At 43.0% G+C, this 22,306-nt stretch overlaps 2 protein-coding genes across 2 annotated transcripts in view; one reads left to right on the top strand and one right to left on the bottom strand.

Annotated features, from left to right (window-relative positions):
• ARHGAP10 (Rho GTPase activating protein 10) overlaps positions 1 to 7,125 on the bottom strand; it is a 255,503-nt gene extending 248,378 nt beyond the window's left edge. The window contains exon 1 of the mRNA XM_075066743.1: positions 6,906 to 7,125. Coding sequence (XP_074922844.1) covers positions 6,906 to 7,059 — 154 coding nt within the window. The 5' untranslated portion in view covers positions 7,060 to 7,125. The remainder of the gene's footprint in view (positions 1 to 6,905) is intronic.
• The window catches only part of NR3C2 (nuclear receptor subfamily 3 group C member 2), a 651,149-nt gene that overhangs the window by 521,765 nt on the left and 107,078 nt on the right, over positions 1 to 22,306 (top strand). The window lies entirely within an intron of this gene.

Raw genomic sequence — 22,306 nt, 5'->3', positions numbered from 1 at the left:
AACTAAAATAACTACAGCAGTATAAGGCACCTTTGTACAGGTATGTCTGTGTCCAAACTAGGGCTTTTCCAGAGTAGCTATGGTGGCAAAAAGGTCACCCCTCTAACCAACAGTCACACCAGTACTACTTCTAAGTGTAGACCATCCCCAGACGAAGCACGCTCTCTATTTTTCTTCACTTTCTAAAGTCTCTAAAGTGTGTTATATGCCCATTTGAACAACAACTCTCATGCAAATACATGAAGTCAGCCATCTTTTAATTTTGGAAGATGGAATTTTCCTGCCTCAGGCTCAGCAGCCGTTCTCTAATTTTACCATCAATTTAGTTTCAAACTGGGGATTCAAACTGCAGGATCCAAGACAGATCCATCTCGCAGCTTCTATGATATGTTCTGCAGAACTTGAGTCTAAGCTTTCATTTAAAAAAAAGCTAGCCACTTAAAAAAACAGACTGTGAATGGAGTCTACTAAATGTGATCTACCCAAAGACTCTGAAAAGTGTGAACTACGCCACTCATTTCACTTGACTCTGAAGCCTAATGATGACATTAACAACCAGCATCTCAAATACTTGCAATTCAGAATTTTTACCTGCAGTAAGAATTGATCAAGTGCATGCACAACATGGTTAAAAGACAGAATTGGCCATGGTCCTAGAAATGTCCTACATCGTTCTCCATACCACCACCACCAATTAATCCCAAATGCAGTAACAACTTCATAAGATAGCTGAGCCACTAATTAAAGACTATGATAGGAAATGAAGTGAGGTTGTGAGGGACCTAATGCAGGTTACCCCAATTGAAGACAAGTTGAGGGAGGCTAGGCAACAGTCCTTAGTATGGACATGTCCCATAGAGACCTGAGAGTTATATTGGTAGGATAACAATTATCATGCACAGGGAGAGGCCAAAGACTTGCTACATGGACTGGATATCAGAGGACCTTAAAGAGATCAATTTGCATGACAGCCAGGCATACAATCATGAGTTTTGGAAAAGGCTATAAAAGTTGGCAACCCCAAATACAGAAGTGACAAGAAAGAAGACTATATGCTATCCTTGATCTTCAGGCAACCTCCCCTTGACATTACTGAAAGATGCGCAGAGGAGAGAAGGTAGACTATGGCACTAATTTTGTAATCCCAGCTCAGATCACATTTAAAAATTGTAATTTGGTCCTCTCCATAGAATTAGTTTACCGTCTCTATTATAGAGCAGTACCATTGCATTTACATAAAGATGAATGCCTTCTTTTGGGTGGGGCTGAATGGAAAGACTCTCAGACCACTTTCTTATACAATAGCAACTTTTTCCATTAGCAGGGGAGTCATGTTATTAGAATGTTAATTACAAGGAGCGCTAAGAAGAGTGGCTGCTACTGGCTAAAAAGAACCCAAGGACCGTGATCTCCGTGTAAACTTTGCTTAAAATAAAGTCAGATCAGATTTGGCTCAAAATCACAAAACTTAAGATTTTTAGAAATGTTTCCACTATATTTTGAAATTCCATTTTTTTTTTAAAAAGCAAGCAAACATTCTCTGGCAGCATTTGCAACAAACTCTGTGTGCTAGGGCATGGGGATGCCAGTACAAAGTGAACTAGTTATCTTCCATTTTGCAAACTTAGAGAAATTCATAAGCATAATCATCCTACTGAAGAGCAAGTGAGCTATTTAGAAACCTACCTGTTTAAGTAATCTACAATATTACTTGGAACAAAGAAAGGCTTTTCCTTCTCTTTGTTTTAAATAATAAAAGCAAACCTGCTGAGAACCAATATCAGATGCTTTCTTTGAAACATTTACTGAGCACTCATTTAAACTACAGAAATTAGAGTTTTCAGATTGAATGCTTCTCTCCATTTCTTTACGTGTTTTACAAATTAATTCCGTCGTAACTATTTAAACTGGCAACAATTCCAGAGTCTTTGAGAGCTAGTAACATTACTCAATGCTACTAACGCAAGCCACTGAGCCCCAAGTATAGCTGACTCTCACATGGAAAGCCTTAAAAAACTGGTGTTGATCAACAGTAACATGACTCTGTCCCTCAAATGTTAATCTGAATGCATGTTATGCTGGGCTCTATGTAGGTTATAACCATGTATAGTGTTTAGAGTTTTAAACAAACTTTTCAAATGCACATTTTATCGCAAACTAAGGATTCATTTTCATTCAGTATCTCTCTCAACCCCCCAGTGGCTACCTCTATTCAGAAACGATCTTCAAAAAACAAACTTTACATCCTAAATGGTTGGAGTTTCTTGAGAAATAATTGATATTTCTATTGTAAATGTGTGTACTGTTTCATGCATTTAATAGCAAATACCAAAAAAAAAAAGTCAACTGAAATATGGAAAAAGGGAAGTGTAATGAAAACAGATTAGTGAACAGCTAAAACCACTGTTTATTTGTTTATTCATTCTCTTTCTTTCTTTCCAGTCTTTGGTTTCAAGAAATGACACCTCGATGATGCAAGGTTTTACGCAGGAAACACAAGAGAACTTCAATTCGGAACTGGTTACCTTTCAGATTCATGAAAGAATCAGAACTTGGAATTTAAAAGCAGCACTAAAAGTCTGGCTCATGCTGAAAACTAGAAAGTTCAGTTAAAGCTGCAGCAGAGATAGTTTATTTATTGGTAATGTACTTGTGTACTAATAACTAACTCTGCAACTTCTACTTATAAACAAGTTTGAACTGGGGAGAAAACATTGCCCACTATAACTGAAAAAGAAGGGTGAATAAAGACAAGAAGGGGGACCACAACAAAACTACAGCCTTGATCCTGAAAGGCAGTGACAACACCTACTGTCAAGAAGAGTGGTATATGCTTACTGCCTCTCAGGATGTGGCCCAATGCAAATGTCACAGTCATTCACAATGCTCTCTGTTAAACAGGAAGTGGGACTTATTCAATTTTAGGGGTTTCCCTCACATTCAGCGGAAGATGGAGAGGACCATCATGAAGTTTTTGTCAGTTGTTGCTCTTGTTTTTGTTGTTTTTTTTATTTAAAAAAAATAAACAAATAAAGGAAAGATCTGTGTTTATCCTAAATGATGAGGGTACAGATATGATGCTGCAGTTGTTGGCATGAGAGAAATGATCTTGAATAACCCAATTTACAGAATAACATTTAATATGCCTGAAGTTGTATTTACCATTAAACTATTTCCCATCCAAACAAAAAAATCCAAATAGTTGAGTACTTCAATCTTAAGATGAAAATCAACTACTACTCAATACTAAGTGTCAGCCTTCAGGAAATGCCTATTGCATACCCATAAATATTGGGGGCAAAAGGCTGAAACAACTCTCATAGGGGCAAAAATTCACTATCAGTAAAGTCACAATGCAACTAATTTTCTCTACTATATAAAATCAGTGGCACCTACCACCCCCTTCCATACAATATCTCTACTCAGAAGGGTTAACAGGATGAAATGTCATTTAATATAGTAGGCACAATTTGTGCTGCAAAAGTATTTACCCAGTAAAACTAAGGATATTAAAGTAATACTATGGTTATCATCAAGATAACATGTTAATTCAAGAGGCAAGGTGAGTAATATCTTTTATTGGTTCAATAAAAGATATTACCTCACTTATCTTGTCTCTCTAACACCCTGGAACCAGCACAGCTACAACTATACTGCATACTTTCATTCAAAGCATTTTCAGTACCTTTTGCACTCTGTAAAGGTTACATAATTTTTTCATATGAAGTTCATGTGGGTAAACTAAGACCAGAAATAGAAGTTTTGGAAGAGATTCAGAAAATTCTGTCCCACTGTTTGAAGTATACACGCAAAGGGGGAAAGAACCATTTTTCACAAGTTTAGTAACATTGTAGAAATTCTTTTAAACTAAAGTGTGAAGTAAAAATATTTTGGATTTCAAATATATATGATTTGGACATGCATGCAATCTCCAAAGAACACAATATCTTGTCAAATGCAGAAAATGTGGTGACCAACAAATAAAGAAGAGTTATAAACAAGTGAAAAGGGCATAATGCATGCTATCTCCTTTACCCATTTAAATAAACACCAAGCAGAGATATACATGTTCTGCCCTGCTTCTACTTGGGTAAAATGAGGTATCTGAAAAATCTTCAACCCCAGAAGCCTCCCAAGCTACAGCCACTTATTCTGTCCCATGAACAATCTGATGAATTCCCCCCAATTTACAGCTGCTGGGCCCTGCTATGTGCATTTTCAAATTTTACGTGCTCTCAAGGGAGCAGTACAGTAACTCCTCACTTAACATTATGTTCCTGAAAAATGTGATTTTATGCGAAATGATGTTAAGCTAATCCAATTTCCCCAAAAGAATTAAGGTAAATGAGGGGGTTAGGTTCCAGGGAATTTTTTTTCACCAGACCAAAGACACTATATATTATATACACACATATATACACAGACACACACAGAGTATAAGTTTTAAACAAACAATTTAATACTGGTACACAGTGATGATTTTGAAGCTTGGTTGAGGTAGAGGAGTCAGAGGGTGGGATATTTCCCAGGGAATGCCTTACTGCTAAATGATGAAATAGCAATTGGCTGAGCCCTCAAGGGTTAACTCTCACACTCTACAAGGCAGCAGGAATGGAGGGAGGGAAGACAGCATACCAGACAGAGACATACATCCTGTGTGTGAGAGAGATGCACATTTCCCCTTTAAGTACACTGCTTTGTTAATTAGATCAGCTTACTGAGACCACAGCTGCTGCCAGCGAGCTCCCTCTGTTCTGAGCCCTGTCTTGTGTCCCCCCTGCTCTATTGAAGAGGGGGTAAAAGGGGTGCAGGAGCAGGGAGGCATCCTGACATTAGTCTCTCTCTTCCTCCCCACACAGCAAGCAGGAGGCTCAGGGAGCAGCTCCAAGGCAGAGGGCAGGAACAGCACATGGCAGTGGGGGAAGGGGCAGCAGCTGCACAGAGAACTTAGGGAAGTGGGGAACTGAGGGGGGGCTGCTAGTCCACCCTGGTTCCAAGCCCCCACCAGCTAGCTGCAATGGGCTGGTCTTCCTGCAATTGCTGGACAAAGCAGGCGGCTGCCAAATGATGTTAGAAGGGAACACTGCACAACTTTAAACAAGCATGTTCCCTAATTGATCAGCAAGGTAACAGTGTTAACCGGGATGACTTTAAGTGATGAGTTACTGTATAGTTTAGGGCAGTGGTTTTTTAACTTTTTTTTCTGGCAACCCAATTACAGAAAATTGTTGATGCCCATGACCCAGCAGAGCTGAGGATGAGGGGTTTCAGGTGGGGGGGGGGGCTCAGGGCTGGGGCAGAAGGTTGGGGTGAGGACTGTGGAGTGGGGCTGGGAATGAGGGGCTCAGGGTGTGGGAGGGGGCACTGGACTGGGGCAGGAGGGAGTGAGGGCTCTGGGGTAGGCCAGGGATGAGGGGCTTGGGGTGGATCAGGGACTCAGACTGGGGGGGCTCGTGGCTGGGGATTGGGGCATAGAGTTGGGGCATCAGCTTACCTCAGGTGGCTCCCAATCAGTGGCACAATGGAGGTGCTAAGACAGGCGTTTTTCCTGGCACCGCAGACCACGCTGCACCTCAGAAGCAAGTCCTGCGCAGAGGCACACAAGCGACTCCACACATTTCTCACCCATAGGCATCACCCCTTCCCACCAGCTCCCATTGGCTGATTCCTGGGCAATGGGAGTGCAGAATCCGTAGTGCCCCTGCCTAAGAGCCTGACTTGCCACACCAGCATAGTGTCAGAACAGGTAGGGACTAGCCTGCCTTAGCCAAGCAGCACTGCCAATGGGACTTTTAATGGCCTGGTCAGCAGTGCTGACCAGAGAGTTTAGGGAACATAGTCCCAGCATATGTAAAAATCAAAGTGAAATAAATACATTTGTTTGTTTAAATTATCACTGGATTCAAATAAGCATTGAACTATACTCGCCTGTTTGAACTTAAATTTTAAGAAGTTATGTGAATGCAACACTACAAACAAGAATGTAAATATGTAGTCCTCAGAGTTATGGTACTCACAAACCATGATCTAGCCATCTTTGTGCATCTTTAAAACCCCAACCATGATGTTTCATCAACCTGATTTAGACAGTTACTGTGACCACACACCCCATCTTCCTTTCAGGATGGAAAATACACAGGCAAATGCAGTGGGTGGCACAAAGTCAGTGTCATGGTACTGGGTATACGTATACAGTATCCAAAGCCTTCTATAGGCTTTAGAGACATAGAATAAGGCAGGCCTGTGCCAGGAAATCGCAGAGATGTAACTATGGTTACAAAAAGTTCTGTTAAAAGAGAGTTGCTGTCATTAGCAGGCCTGTTATCACTTTCCCATGATCACAAGGGCAGGAAGATAGCGGTTTCCTCAAGCTGGAATGAGGAGGGGGTTCTAAATAGGGCGAAAGGTGATGAGGGAAATCAACTAACTTCAACTCAGAGCAAAACCTTTCCTCACACGAAGTGCAAAAATTTAACAACCTACATGAGGTGGAAGGCATTCAGCTGGGGAAGAGAGGAGCAACTTGGCACCACTTGCAAATGCCATTCTCTCTCTCCGCGCGCCTCAGCCAGCAGGAAACCCTGGCTTTGTGCAAGGCACACCGCCATCTGCCCTCCCAGCTCAGGCAAGCCAGTTTGCAGCAGCTGCTGCTGCTGGCGGCACAGGAGAGCAGCAGCTAGCACCCAGGATGACAGTGGGGCAACACAAAGCCTGCTGGGCAGGAAACCTCCCTGCTCTGCACAAGGAGGCTCTCAGCAAGACTCTCGATGCAGCGCCGATTACTGCCGCAAATACAGGGACCCCTGCAAAACACCGCACCAGTCTTATTATTGCAGCAAACAGACACTACATGGCCTCGCTGTCCCTGCCAGCACCTCCTCACCCCCGCCTCTCTTCCCACTCACTTTTGGTTGCAGCGATGAGGTTCTTTCCATCCTTGAGCAGCTCCTTGATGAACTTGTTGGTTTTCTCCAGTTCCGCCTCATGGGCTCTGATCCTCTCCCTGAACCAGGGGCTATCCAAGTAGCAATCGCTGAACTCCAAGGGCTGCAGCCCCATAGCTGCTGCAGCTGCACCAGAGCTCAGCTCCTTGCAAATCCCTCTTCACCAGGCAATAGCAGCAGCAGCAGCAGCCTCAAAAGCCGACACTATGGAGCAAGGCCCGCGGTGCCTCCCAGCTACAGCGATTCCCCCAGGTGACCAGGCAACTGGCACTTTCAAACCACGGCATGGGGGGGGCGGTCCCCGAGGCCAGCCGCACCCCGGGCCCGGGGGCTCTTGCAACAGAGGGTGAGGAGAGGGGCAGAGCGGCAGCTACTCCGAGAGCTTCATCAGCCCCCACAGAAGCCTCCCGCCATGAGAGCAGCTAGGAGGACTGAGGTGAAGCTACTGCCCAGCTCCCGGCAGCCTCCACCCCAGGCAGCCTCGGCATCCCAGCCCCGCCCCGATCCCTGCTCCACCCTGCCAAGTTCCAACCCCCCACCCCCGGCTCAGCTTGAGCTGCTCCCGTCTCTGCCTGCTGGTGCTGGGCGCCCTCCCCGCGCGGAGCTGCCCTGGGCGCGCTCCCAAATTCCAGAGACCTTGTTGCATTAGCAACTTGTGACGAGGCAAGAGACGTGCCAGGAACGGGGGTTGCGGCAGCGCCTGCCCGGGGTGCGGCTTTACAGCGTGCTGGGGTTGTGGGGCCCAGAGGAGGGCATGATTTACCCTACCTCCCACAGCTCCGCGCCTGTATCCCCGCTGTCCACGTGCCATTATTGGCCTGTCCAGAATCAGTGGCAAGTTGCTTCACAGGGTGTTGTCTCCCCTGCCTGGTGATTTCGCTGTGAGCCAGGCTCTCCCCCGCTCTGAACTCCCAGCTCCGCTCACACACTGATATTAGAACATAACTGCCGCCTCATCTTCGCCCAGGTGCACATCCTCCCTACATCGAACCTGTACGCGGTACATCGGGGTAAATGGTGCCGCGATGGGCCTTCAGGTTTTCTCCTACGTGCGCGCTGTGTTTAGAAATACTTGTTAGAAATACAAAGTTTGTGGTAGAGGTGGCTGGGTGTCAACGTTTGTTCAAGACGGTTCCCTAGCTGGACATTTCTCTGCTTTTCAGGAACTTTGCACTGAAACAACTTAAAACTCTAAATCAACCAAGGTTTGGATGGTGGGATGTAACTTTGGTGATGCAAATCACAAAATGCATGTTCTATCCTCACATTCATTCCTTTAATTTTCAAACTCCCATTCAAGTATATAATTCTTGGGAGCAAATACCAAAGCACCAGTCGCTCAAGAGGACATCTGTATTTGGCTTTCATTTTGATTTTTTGGGGAGGGTGGGGGTGGAGAAGGTGTTTTTTTTTTCAGTCTGTTAGAACTTCACCAATCCATGAACACTGTGCAAATTTATGAAGTGAAATAGCTCTGACAGTACAATAACTGGATGTACTCACTTAGATGCCCAGAACTCTGCCTATGCTATTATTACAAATTACTTCTAAGTATAACAAAGAATTAATTCTTCTTGATTTTAGGGGATATTTTTAGATGAAGAACAGTAAAGGAGTATGCAATTTGTGCAGGGGTATCTGAAAATTGTTGGTCTGTAGGTTTTGTTTTTGTTTGTTTTGTTTTGCTTATTTTTGCCATCACTTTTAAAGTCTTCCTTTCTGGGTTTACATCAGTGCTATACCACAGGATTTGGTTAACATTCTGATCTTCTTAAATGTGGGGCAAATCAGGTGAAGGTATAGGCTGTCTTTGTAAGAGATAATGTTGAAAGATATCTGATCTTTTCTCAGATGAGTATAAAAAGATTAGGAAGGAATTTTGGAAGCTCTCAAGTGATCAACTCATCACCTGTGTTATCTAATTCAATCTAACCAAAGAATATTGTTGCAAATTCCTCAGAGGCAGCACTAAACACCAGCAGTGTAACAAGCAATTTAAAATGTGCATACACATTTGTTACTTTGTGACTGTCCTAGATACTTAATCTCCTAAAGTTACTCCTGATATGATCAGAGCATATGAAATTAGATACACTTGTCTAGAAGTACAGTATATTATTTAAAAACTTGACAAAGAACAAATAATCTGCCAGTGCACAGAGATGCTGGCTCTAGGAAATTAAAATACTACTCAGTGAGGTAGACAGAACATGTAACACCCATACACACCGGTTAAAGGCCAAGATTGGCGTGTTTATTTTTCAATATAAAATATCATATTAGTCATATTATATATTTTACCATCTTCTTCAGTTTAGTCCCTACAAAATTGTGAATTTCAACACAGGAATTCCATGCCAGGGACAGGATTTATAGTACATGGCCTGATCCTGCTCCCTTTTAAGTCATTGAGTTTTGTTATTGATTTCAATTTCAATACCATGTGGCCTAAAGTTAAGCCCACACTACGCTGTCCAGGAAAACTGTATTGAAATCATCTTAGCACCTTGTTGGGAAGAACCGTACTAAAAAGGACACTGTCATCTTATAAATAACAGTGTTGTCTTAAATTCTTATTGTTACAAAAAAATCTGAAAGAAAAGAGGAGGGGAAACCTGTATTTTTTCACTTTGTTTATTTTGTGCATTTGAGAGCATTTTGTGTATGTAAGTCAGTTTATCTGTTTTCACTGTCTACTCCATGAGCATCTCCAAGGCTCCATCCTGCACCCAGTTATGTATGTGAGTAACTATGTATTTTAGGAGGTCTCATTAAGCTCAATGGGTCTTCTTGCGTTTGGAAAATTACATGTGTGTAAGGCCAGGTCTACATTAAAAAGCTAAGTTAACCCACTACATCACTTAGGAGTGTGAAAACTCCATACCCCTGAGCAACATAGTTAGGACAACTTATGTAGACAGTGCTAGGTTGATAGGACAACAGAAGAATTCTTCCATCTACCACTTTTCAGCGAGATGGATTAACTACAGCCATGGGACAACCCCTCCCATGGCTGTAGTGTTTACATTGAAGCACTATAGTAGCGTAGCTACAGCGTTGCAGCTGTGCTGCTGTAGCAGTTTAAGTTTAGACATTGCCTAAGGCCTGATCTATACCACAAAGTTGTCAACATACGCTGCCTTGCATCACTGTAGTTGTCCACGTGTCTACACTTACATTTGTCTCCCACTGATCTGAGCATCCCTTTAGGCTGACACACTAACACCACCTCCCCAAGCGGCGTTGAGCCATAGTCGATATACGGAGGTCAATGCAGCGCAAGGGTAGAGACTGTGTTGCTTATGTTGACCCTAAAAGTCCCCCAGCAGTGGTCACACAATGAGTGACACTGACCACTCTGGTCACAGTTGTGAACTCCATTGCCCCACAGTCACAGAGTCTGGAAGACATCTGCACTCTCCTTTAAAGCCTGCAAATTTTTAACATGCCTATTTCTGAATGTACAGCTTGTCAAGGACACCTAGCAACTCTTCATTGTTGTGTACAACTGCCTAGCTGACTACGACAGCTACACACTCCAGACATGATCCAGCTCAGAATAACAGGAGATACTGGGTCTCCTGGGCCTGTGGGGAGATGAGGCAGTGCAGGCACAGCTATAGATCGGCCATAGAAATGTGGACACCTACAAGCAGATTGCATGGGAGATGCAGGAGAAGGGGTACAACAGGCACCAGCAGTAGTGCCATGTGAAAGCAAAGGAATGGTGTCAGGCATATCAGGAGGCAGGGAGGCCAACAGTCAATCTAATGCCTAGTTCCAAACCTGCCACTTCTACAAAGAGCTGCATGCTGTACTTTGCAGAGACCCTACCACCATGCTGCAGACCATCAAGGAGACCAAGTTAGAGGCCCCTGGCATGAACAGTGAGGACCAGGAAGAAGAGGAGGAGGAAGGACTTGCAACTGGGGGATCCAATAATGCCACAAGCCATCGCAGTCCAGTCAGTCCTGGGGTGAGCTTGGCACACAGATCCAGGAATATGGCACTTTACCATCTGTAGCAACTTTGTGAACACCATCAACATCCTAGTATTGGTGGGTTCGTGGGAATTTTTTAAAAGGCATGAAAATTATGGGATATAGATGACATTATGGGATGGAGACAGTTGCACACCGGAAAGCTGACCCCTTCCTCTCAGTCGCTCTGTCCAACTCATTTCTTCCACCCACACATTTCTTCTGATATTTCAGCCTATTTTCTTTATCCGTACAGCTGAAGATGAGAGTTACCAACAGAAGAAACTTTTTCAAATGTATAATCCAAACAGATACTACCAAGATTCTGCTGATGCAGAAATGATCTCTGTCTCTTTATACACAAAACATAGCCAAGATCTAGGAGATCCTATAGCAGGAGCCAATCAAGTCACAACACTGTCTAGCACAGAATTGTTATTAGTATTTGGGTTGTGATGATGCTTAGAGGTCCTAATCAGACCTGAGGCCCTATTATGTTAGGGAATGCATACACACATACTGAAAACACAGTCCCCATGGCAAAGAGCTTATCTCTGAGAAGTGGAAGATTTACTCACATTCCACCCTGTCATCCCAATTCTGAACCTTAGCGTCCAAAATCTGGGTGCCTGCATGAACCTTCCAAGCTTAATTACCAGCTTGGATCTGATAGTGCTGCCACCAGCCAGAAATTCCAGTGTCTGGCTCACTCTGGTCTCCCCAAAACCTTCTCTGGGGGACCCCAAGACTCAGAAGCCCTGAGTCTCACAACAAAGGGAAATAACCCACTTCCCTTCCCCCTCTTTACCTCCTCCCAGATTTTCCCGCCCTGGGTACACTAAGAGATCACCGTGTTTCAAGTCCTTGAAACACAAACACAGAGAGGACCATTCACCTTCCTCCCTCCTTCTTTTTCCCCTCCAGTCTTCCCTGAGAGAGACCATAATCCTGGCACAGGAATCTTCTATCCCCTTGAGCCTCAACTAGAAAAGAAAATCCAACAAGTTTTAAAAGAAAGCTTTATATAAAAAAGAAAGAAAAGACATAAAAATGGTCTCTGCATCAAGGTGACAATATACAGGGTCATGGCTTAAAAGAAAACAAAATGAATAAACAGCCTTATTCAAAAAGAAATACAATTTAAAACATTCCAGCAACTACACACATGTAAATACAAAAACAATATAAAAACCTATATTGTCTTATACCTGTACTTACAACTGGGAAACAGAAGATTTTAAAGCCTAGAGATAGAGAGATTACTCTCAGAACCGAGAGAGCAACAGAGACACAGACAAAGGACACACACCCAAAAATTCCCTCCCTGAGCTTTGAAAAATCCGGTTTCCTGATTGGTCCTCTGGTCAGGTGTTTGGTTCCCTCTGTTAACCCTTTACAGGTAAAAGAAACATTAACCTTTAGCTATCTGTTTATGACACACCCTCAATAACTAGCACCTAAAACACCAGCTTTTCTGAATCAACTGATTTTAACATAGTAGAAGAAATTTCCCAGAAAAGTACTGGAGAGATTATTTTGGGAGGCATGACCACAAACAAAACAGCAATACTGTATATAATAAGTATTAAATATATTATGTATGCTTAACTATTTAGTTTTGTCTCAGAAACTAAAGCTCTTGTCAGAAAGCTTCAGAAAGCTGTTTGCTGTTGGAAAATATCATTTTTACCTTTGCAAGTGACCTTCCCTACAGTCTTAAGGATCATCGAGAATCAAGGTTGTGAAGGAAAGAAGTAGGCTTTTTTGAGGAGGAAGTAATACAGTAAGCAATAGGATACTGTACATCATGGGACCGTGTATGAAAAGATAGTGTGTTCTTCATTTGTACAGTATCTCATGAACCCCATTATGGAACGCTAAGCATTGGCTGAACTCAGTGCTGAGTGAGTTTGAAAATCCCACCATAGTAGCTATACAGGCTATACGTGAACTAGGAAATATTAATTCTGTAACCTAATAGCCAAACTTCTACTCACCTGTTTCCACTTTCCAAGTGGATTGGACTCAATGCGTTGAATATTTTTCATATGCAATTTTGTAAACAAATTTAATTATGCCATTTTTTATTTTGTAGTGTGGTTATATATTGTTGTTGTTTTTAAAGCTTCTACACAGTACACTGGAGACACCTACTGGAAATGTTAAAATGAAACATGCAGTTTTTACAATACTGTTATGAGCTGGGTGAAACCTTGTTATGATTTGGATTAAGCCCCACCTAAAACAAAATGTGTGTTTTAACCCACCCAGGAACTTTTGGGCAGTGTGGGTTGAGTTAGATTGTTTTGGTTAGGTGTGTGTGGGCATAGGAGAGAACACACAAAAAGATCACAGATAAGAAGGCAGAGGAAGAGAGGCATGGAAAAGCCAAGCAGGAGCCTTTAAGCATGGTATGACCCTGGAGAAAGCTGGAGAGAGAGTTTTTGAGTCTGGTGTTGGCTACAGGGACTTGTGGGGATGGTAAACTGAGAAACTGCTCCTTTTTTTCCTTTGATCCTTCTGTGGTCAGAGACACAGGAATTTGTATATTCCTTGTAAATAAACAAGATTGCATAAAAGAAATACCTGGCTACCACCAATTTCTATTCCCAACTGGACCACCCACTGAGCTCGGAACTTTGACTAGCCACTTGGGTCAAAAAGAGGCAATAATATCCAGGGTCATCCCTAGCTATTTTGGTGCCCTATGCAGCCCCCCCCTTCCCCCGCATGGGGGGGCTGTGTGTGGCCCCAAGCCTCCATGCGGGGGGGGATGGCCCCAGGCCTCCATGGGGGGACTGTGTGGGGCCCCATCCTAGGCCTCCGTGAGTGGGGAGGGCTGGCTCCAGACCTCCGCAGGGGGGCTGTGTGGGACCCTGCCCCAAGCCTCTGCAGGGTGGGAGGGCTGGCCACTTCCTGCAGGAAGTGGGGTGACCCGGTCCAAGCCTGTTCCACTCCCCTGGCTCCCAGGCTTGGGGGGAGGAGGGAACCACCCCCCAGGACTTGCCGGCAGCACGGCTAGGATGCAGGAGAGTGGAGCAGGCTCGGGCCAGGTTGCTCTACTCACCAGTGAGTGCAGGCCCAACCGCTTCTGGAGTCCTCAGGGGCGCTGGGGCTGGGGCAGGGAACGGGTAGGGCTGGGGCCCTAGGGAAGAGCTGGAGAAGGGCTGCAGTAGCACGCAACTGCGTACTTTGCGTATGGGTAAGGACAGCCCTGATAATATCTTTCTGATATATCACATATCACACAACAGAATAGTTAACGTGTGACATAGTTAAAATGTAATATAGTGTCAGAATGGTATATAACAAAATATGACTTTATGAGCTTTGATACAATAAAGCTCTGTAAATGTGAGTTAGTTAAAAGGTCTTCAGTAAGTCTGTTTTCTCAAAAACTCTTCTGTTGCATGACATTCAATACGTTATACAATTCCTATAATATTAAATAATAACACTAACTAATGCTTAGCTTCTATATAGTGGGTTTTCATCCAAAGATTTCAGTGGACTTTATATCTCCATTTTTCTTATGGGGAAATAGAGACAGAGATGACCAAATTTCAAGAAAGCTCAGGACCAGATTTTCAAAGATTCCTGTCCCCCTTTAGAAGCCTAAATAAAGGCCAGATTTTCAAAAGTATCAACATGCAACAACTCCCACTGTGATACTTATGATTAGATTTTCAAAAGAACTCAGCACCCCCAGCATGCTGATCTCTGTTGAAAATCTTCCCACTTATTTTGGTGATTTTGTGATCAGGTGTTCACCCCACACAAGGCAGAGCCAGTAAATTAGGATAATTAACCTGATAGGCTGCACTGGGGGAAGAGCCTGGTCCTGAAGGACTGATTGAAGATGGATCCCTGCTGGAGAAGAACAGTAGGAGTTGTATAAAGCCAGTAAGTTGACAGTAGAAAGGGATTGCAGAGGAAGTAGGCTGTTGATGCACCTAGAGAGGGTGAAGCCAGAAGCTGTAGGAAGGAGTCAGGGAAAGAGCAACAAGGTCTGAGGGAAAGCAGACCACAGTTTCCAGGTATAGGGTCCCTGGACTGAAGCCTAGAGTAGTGGGAGGGCCTAGGTTCCACTCCAGCCACTGGGGAAGTGGCACAGACCAGGCAGTGAAGCACAGACTGCCTATGATGGTTGTCCAGTGGGACTTTGGTACCCTGGAAGGTGAAAACATAGTGAACTGGTGGGAGTGCCAAGCCAGGAAGACCTAGCATCCAGAGTTGCAGGGAGAGAGAGAGTGGCAGCGGAGTATGCAGCAAGCAGCAGAAAGGGGCATTGGACTAGAGTGGTGATAATCCCCAAATGTAGCTAGGAGGTGGCACCCTAGTGGTGAGTGGATCCTGTGAGAATGCCTAATAAAAGGTGCTGAACTCTTGAAAATCTGGCCTGTAGTAGTTAAAGACCAAATTTTCAAAAGTAGCTTCTATGTTTTACATGCCTTAGTTTTTTTGGTACCCAAAATGAGAAGTGTGTCTCTTCCAAAAGTCAGCTCTAAGCTAACAGAAATCAGTTGGAGCTGTGAGTGCTCACCACCTTTGAAAAATCAGGCCAATCTGTCTCAAGTTGGGCACCCAAAAGTTGCAGCTCTGTAGTAAACTTTGAAAAAATGGATCTAAGTGATTGATTCATCTGAAATCACAGAGCAAGTCAGGGAGCAGAGTTGGAACTACAACCCAAATATCCTGACCCTTGATGCAGTGTCCAATTTGCCAGATCTTGTTATCTGCTGTGATGTTTATTTTTCAGATTATTTTAGTTTCAGTTGAGAGGTAGCTCTATTTCTGGACATATAGAATCATATTACACTGAAAGGGACACCATTAGTAAAAAAAAAATCCTATATTAAAAAATCCATGCTGCTGTTTAGATTGAAACTAAACTTTCATAATCAAATTTACTTTCACCAGTTTTTTCTTATTGCCGTTCACTCTGCTTCAGCAAGTAAATTAGAATAGTTTTTTCCCCCTATTTGTTTATAATTGCTTTGATTATCATACACCAGAAATATTGCAATATTTGGGTTGCATACACTAGGGAGTTTTTATATTAAAACAAAATATTTTCATTTAACAAGGAAAAATAATTGAAATGTTTGTGTTAGCCTGAGTTTAAAAACAAATGATAAAAATATAAAATACAGAATTCTAATATATGACAGTGTCTCTGTTGGAGATCAATATACCACAACTGGTGAGGTAAAAATACATTCCATTATATTAACAATTAGGAATTTTATAATGAGAAACATTCCATCAGATATCCAACTGCAGCAGTAGTATAATAGCAACAGTCAGTCCTTCAAATCAAGCCAAAACAATGTAAACTGCCAACAAATTACCCCAACAAAAATGGCTTGTATATATTTACTAGACTGAGTAACTTACTACTTTTTTGGATATTCCCAGTTCAATTCCTGTCCACCAAAGAAAATCATCTAGTGTCTCTTCCTGTACTTCGTCCAGTAATATAAAACACTGTCTGATCGTGACCCAGCAGGAAGAGCTCTGCGATGGTTGGGTGGGGGAAAAATCCTATCTCACATCCTGGTTTAAAGAGACACATAAATCAAGGTTACACATCTATCAAGCAATACCAGCAAAAGTCTTTGGGATCCATACCTTACTGAAAAGTTGATTCAGGTCACTTTAGATAAAGTATTTATACCAGCAGCCCAGAAAATACTAATACATTTAATACAAAGGAATTTCACAGGCACCTTTGCTCTTTGTCTTTGGAATAGAGAGTAGGGAAAAATAGCCAAAACTAGTGGACTGAGGCTATAAAAAAAGATATATTTCCAGAAATATAGCATTTATGCAAACCCACATCTTTATAGTCCATAGAAAGTGAAAGCGATGTAGCTAAATTGATACAAACTCCAAGAGAAGATGTGTTTCAGTGGTGTAAAAGAAGTGAATGGCATTGCCGTGGCTTACCTCAGTTTCAAACAGCAGTCTAACATAGACATAAATTGGTTTAAGATGTCAGTTGAGGATTATTCTTGTTTAGGGGAATCCTCCAGTGATGTAAGTTTGAGGTAGCCAGCATTATGCTATCCTCTCCTGCAGACCCCCTACAATGCAGTGTGTGGTTGGGGAAAGGGATATTGCCCATGCTCAAATTATGGGAAAAGCATAGGTGGGTTCTGAATGTCAAGTGGCTTGCTTTAATTTTAACAGTAGTGAAAAGTAAAGGGGGCATAAGAGAAGTGAGATAATCCCTAAAGTAGTAAGGGAAAACAGGACACTGACAGAGGCTCTCCTCCCCCTCCCCAAGTAAGGCAGGTGTTGCTGCTCTCTGGAGTCCTGCCTGCCCACCCCCTACTCTCCCCAACGTGAGGCTGCGGCTGGTGTTGATGCCATTCCCCTTCCCCCCCCCCCCCCCGGCGCAGGGCTGATATTGCCACTGGCCCACCTGCACGTTCTATGCACCCCACTTTTTGCCAAAAGTGGGCATTTGTCCCATTTGCTCTTTCCAACTGATCAAATTGGCAAGAGCAAACAGGACAAATGCACACTTTTGCCCAAAAAGTCCAGACAACTGGGACAGGACTTAAAAAAGAGACTTTCCTTTCCAAAACGGGACGTATGGTCACCCTATTTCTTCTGGCACTATATATTCTGATCATCATCACTACGGAGCTCTATGTGCAGCTATGATTATATGATATTTGGAAGTTGGGATATGTGACTTTAAAGGAAGCAGCTGAGACATAGAGTTTAAGGCCGGAAGAGACTACCAGATAATTTATTTTGATCTCCTCTACATCACTGAGCTATACCCACACCAAGCCAGCAACCAGAGAGAAAGTGGAACATTGTGGAGAGAACCTCAAAAACTTGTCTGAGTTACTTTGGATGGATGTGAACGGAGGTGGGGAGGTCTATAATGGGTGGGAAAAGATGTAAACTGAATAGTTACAGTGAACTCGTTGAACATGCCCTTAAAAGAAAAGGATGAGATCAGTATTAAAAATGAAATCTACCACTATGAAATAGACACTTTTTAAAATGAATTTTTCATACTCATTGCCTTTCTAGTGTGCATTTGACCCATTACTAAAATTGTGAATCATAATAAGTTTGCTTATATTGATACATTACAATACCTCAATGTTGCCAACTCTCATGATTTTATTATGAGTCTCACAATATTTAGTGTTCTTCTTAAAGCCTCAACTTCTGGATTAATGTGAATACCTAAGAATCTCAGCTTTCATAAAAATAGTTACTAGACTCATAGTTGAGGAGAAAAGCTTGAAAATGTAATCCAAGTGGACCCTAAAGGTAAAAAACTCAAAAATAAATAAAAGTAACCCACAATGTATTTTTTAAATCTCATGACTTTTAATAAAATTTTATGATTTGAGGGAGTTTTACTTACAATTTCTGAACAGTTCCACTTAGCAATACTGGTACCTATCTTTGATTCAAGTGATGATAATTAACGGACAGATCCTGCCAAAAATTTTTCATGTGATTTGTTTTTCACTCATGCAAGAAGTCCAGTTCACTTCAGCGATTCCACTTGCATAATTTAAACGGCTTAAAGATTAGGCCCTATATTTGTGTTTGTGCAGCATGCCTGGTAAAATGTGCTGTCCTCTGGGCCGGGGTAAAATCCTAGGGCTGGCTAGTTGGAGGGGCAGGGCTCCCCATACTGGTCAAAAAGCCCTCCTTTATCCTAAACACGTCCCCCTCTTTGTCACCCTCCTAGTGCCCCTCTGTCCCCCACTTTCCCATTTCACACAGCAAACACCCTGTCATCTCTGACCAAAGTTGTGTGTGGAGAAGCTGTTATATAAGACAGTGGAGTGTGGCTGGGAGACTGTACTGGGACAGCTGCCCCCCTCCTGCAGAACAGGGATTAAAAGCAGCCAAGTGAGGTGGATTGAGGAAGCAGCCACAGGTGTGGCTGACTGGCTTAATCAGGCCATAGCTGACCTGCATAAAAGGGCTATGGAAGCCAGAAGATAGGGGAGTCTCTCCGGGTCTGGAGGGAGCAGGGGGTAGCTGAAGCAGAGTAGTGCTGGGAGCTCCAGTGTGGTAAACCCCCATGCTGCAGGCCTCTAAAAAGGTACTGGGGCTGCAGAGGGCAGCTTGAGGATAGGCAAAGGCATTGGCATCCTAACCTAACTCTAACCCTAACCCATGATGAGTGGCCATTATAGACTGCAGTTTGCCTCAGTGAAAGGGGACTAGATGATGACTGGCAGTAGTCACTAAGGCAAGGTGGGTTTAGAGGGTTGGGGGTTCCTCCTGAGAGGGAAGACCCAGAGTGTGGGGGTACTATTGGAGCAGAACCCTGAGGGAAAGGGTACTGGGGTCTGGGAGGGACATGGGACCTGAGGCAGGTGAGACATCAGCTGGCAGAGGGTACTCTGGAGCTGGAAAAGAGTTAATTCCCAGGATGACCAGCAGGAGACATCACATTGGTGAGTCTTCACTCTCTACAGAGACCAAAGATCATCTTCCACTTCCATCCTGGAGGGCAGGGCTCTGGACAGCAGGGACACAGAAGGGAACAGCAAACTGCTGTGGACAGCAGGGGTTGATTACTGTGTATTTAGAAAAAAGTAATAACTGTTAAATTTAAGCTCTGGGTACCTTACTAGGAAATACAGTACAAGTCTAGGCTCCATGGTGGTAGGGGCAGAGATCTGGATAAAAATGGGCTTTCTCTCTAATTATTACAGAATCCCTGAAAGGAAGCTCAGAGGAAAAAGTCAGTCCCTGTCTATAGTCAGCCACACTTCTCACTCAGTGCTCTTGAAAGTGAGATATAAAGAGGGCAAATGTTAAATTTGCTACTGGTAGCAGTTACTGATGTGTAGGTATTCTCTTTTGCTGCCTTGTCACAATTTGCTGCCTCTGTATTTCCCCATCTTGTAGGCCAAGAGTAGTACATTGTGATGGATGGTAGTGTTCATGTCACAATCTGCTACCTCCAACTTTTCCCTACCTCGGGGTTCAGGAGTAGCCAGCAGTGATGGATAGGGACACCTGTCACAATTTGCTATCCAGCTTTTCCCCATCATCTTGTCTGGGGAAGCAAATCATGACAGGTATATCTATCAATCTCAATGTTCTAACCCCACCCTGTGACAAACTGGACTAGCAAAAGTTGAAAAATGTTCAAGCCAGGTCAAAGGGTTGATTAAATGTTTTTGGGAAGGAATTCTGCAGCCTGCTGTGGTTCCCCTGATTGCTGTTGTCAAAACTAAGGCCACTTTAATTCTGAACAGGAGTATCTACAAAAACATTTAAGGTGCTTTAACTTACATCAACCAACTTCACACTTTAGTGTCACATCATGTAGACAAGCCTTTAATAAAGGAAGGGAATAAAGGGGAAAAAATCAATTTTAATTCCCTTAGTCTAAAACGCTTTAACTGCTTTTCCATGACACCCATAAAAATGGGGGAGGGGAGCTTCAGACATTCAGCAGCAAATACCTCTCATGGCAAAGGAGCAGTTTTAGCTACACAATAATAGTAGCAGAGTTTTCAAGCAATGAATAATTCATCTAACATCTCAGTCAGCGTTATAGTCTGTATCCTCAGTGCTAAGAAAGTGTGTGTTTCTGCCACTGGGTAACTAAGGCCACATCTACACTACGGGATAATATCGAATTAGCTAAAATCGGTTTTATAAAACTGATATTATAAATTCGATTTCATGCGGCCACACTAGGCACAGTAATTCGGCGTTGTGCGTCCATGGTCCGAGGCTAACACAGCGATCAGATCTAGTATCTCCCATACGGTCCATGTGGAGCTCTTTTTGGATTTGAGACTGCATTGCCACCCGTGCTGATCAGAGCTCCACGCTGGGCAGCAGGAAATGTAATTCAAAAGTTCACAGGGCTTTTCCTGTTTACCTGCCCGCTGCATCCGAGTTCAGATTGCTGTCCAGAGCGGTCAGTGGTGCATTGTGGATACCGCCCGGAGGCCAATAACGTCGATTTCCGTCCACACTAACTGTAATCCGATATGTTAATATCGAATTTAGCGCTAACTCCTCTCGGGGTGGAGGGAGTACAGAAAATCGATTTAAGAGCTCCTTTAATCCGATAATAAAAGAGCGTTGTAGTGTGGACGGGTACAGCATTAAACTAGATTTAACGGCTCTTTAAATTGATTTTAAATCGCGTAGTGTAGGACCAGGCCCTAACTGCATTAGCTATCGCCATGGTAAAACAATGGAGACAGGAACTTTAGCTGTGTCACAAAAGGCAAGGTTAGTCAGCACTATTCACCTGGTGGATAATGCAAATGAAATAACAGGATAATCACTTTAAATCTTTTTTTTTTTTTTGGTAGTATAAAGACATGCCATACCAGAAATGAAGAACAGCAACTGAAAATTATCCTTGCATTTTAAGTTTGCTAAATTTTGTTATGTTTTCATCAGTGATTGCACATACCATTCCACTCTGGGTGTGTGGAGTTGACTCATACACTAGAAGTACAGAGATTATTTCCTAAAGCATTTGAAGTATAAATAATTAAGTAAGAAACATCAATATATACAAACAAATCAGGTAACTGACGAAGTAAAGTTGTGCAGGATAGAGGATTACTGTATAGAATCATAGAAGTAGGTTTCAGTTACAAGGAGAGGAGCGAATCACATTACTGAAATCCAAAATGTATTGAATGTTAATAGGAATGTATAACCAGTTTTAGGTATGTGGCTTTATGTTGTGAGAGGTAAAACGAGCAAGTTGAAGCTGAATTGCACTTGGAGGCTCAGAATAAAAAAAAGCAAATTAAAAAAAACCCAAATGTTTGTTTTAATTTAATACATTTCAAGTATTCATGATTTTTGAAATACTTGTAGTTGTCAATCAAGGGTTTTAATCTATATTTAGTAAAATTTCAGTAGAAATGGGCCTCTGAGAAGGATTTCAATAGACAAGAATGGCCCTGCCAGCCTGTGCGTCTGCATACTCCTTCCCATCGGGGGTGGGCCCTGGTATGCCCACACAGTCCCCTGCAGCAACACCCAGAACAATCCCCAACTTCCCTATGGCCACGGCCCCGGGACCCGCTGTACTAGCACCGCTCCAGACGCCTTTCACAATGCACAGTGGACCTATTGCCCAGATTTTTAAAAGGTATTTAGGAATAGGCAGGTTTTCAGATCTAGTTACTTTCAAATTCTAAAAAATCTGGCATTAGTGAATATGTGGACCGTGTTCTACACAAGTGGCAACACGAAAAACACTGGGTGCTGGAATAGAGAGCAAAGTAAGAGTTGGACAAAGGAATTCCCCAACTGACAGATCAAAGGAAACTGAAAAAAGTTTTGACATGAACTCAGGAAATCGGTCCAGACTTTGAAGTCATATAATCCCAAAGAATAAAC

Source organism: Chelonoidis abingdonii, chromosome 5, assembly GCF_003597395.2.
Source record: "Chelonoidis abingdonii isolate Lonesome George chromosome 5, CheloAbing_2.0, whole genome shotgun sequence".
In the NCBI taxonomy this organism is placed as follows: Eukaryota; Metazoa; Chordata; order Testudines; family Testudinidae; genus Chelonoidis; species Chelonoidis abingdonii.
The sequence above is the reverse complement of the archived record's forward strand: the minus strand, read 5'-3'. Positions and strand labels throughout refer to the sequence as shown.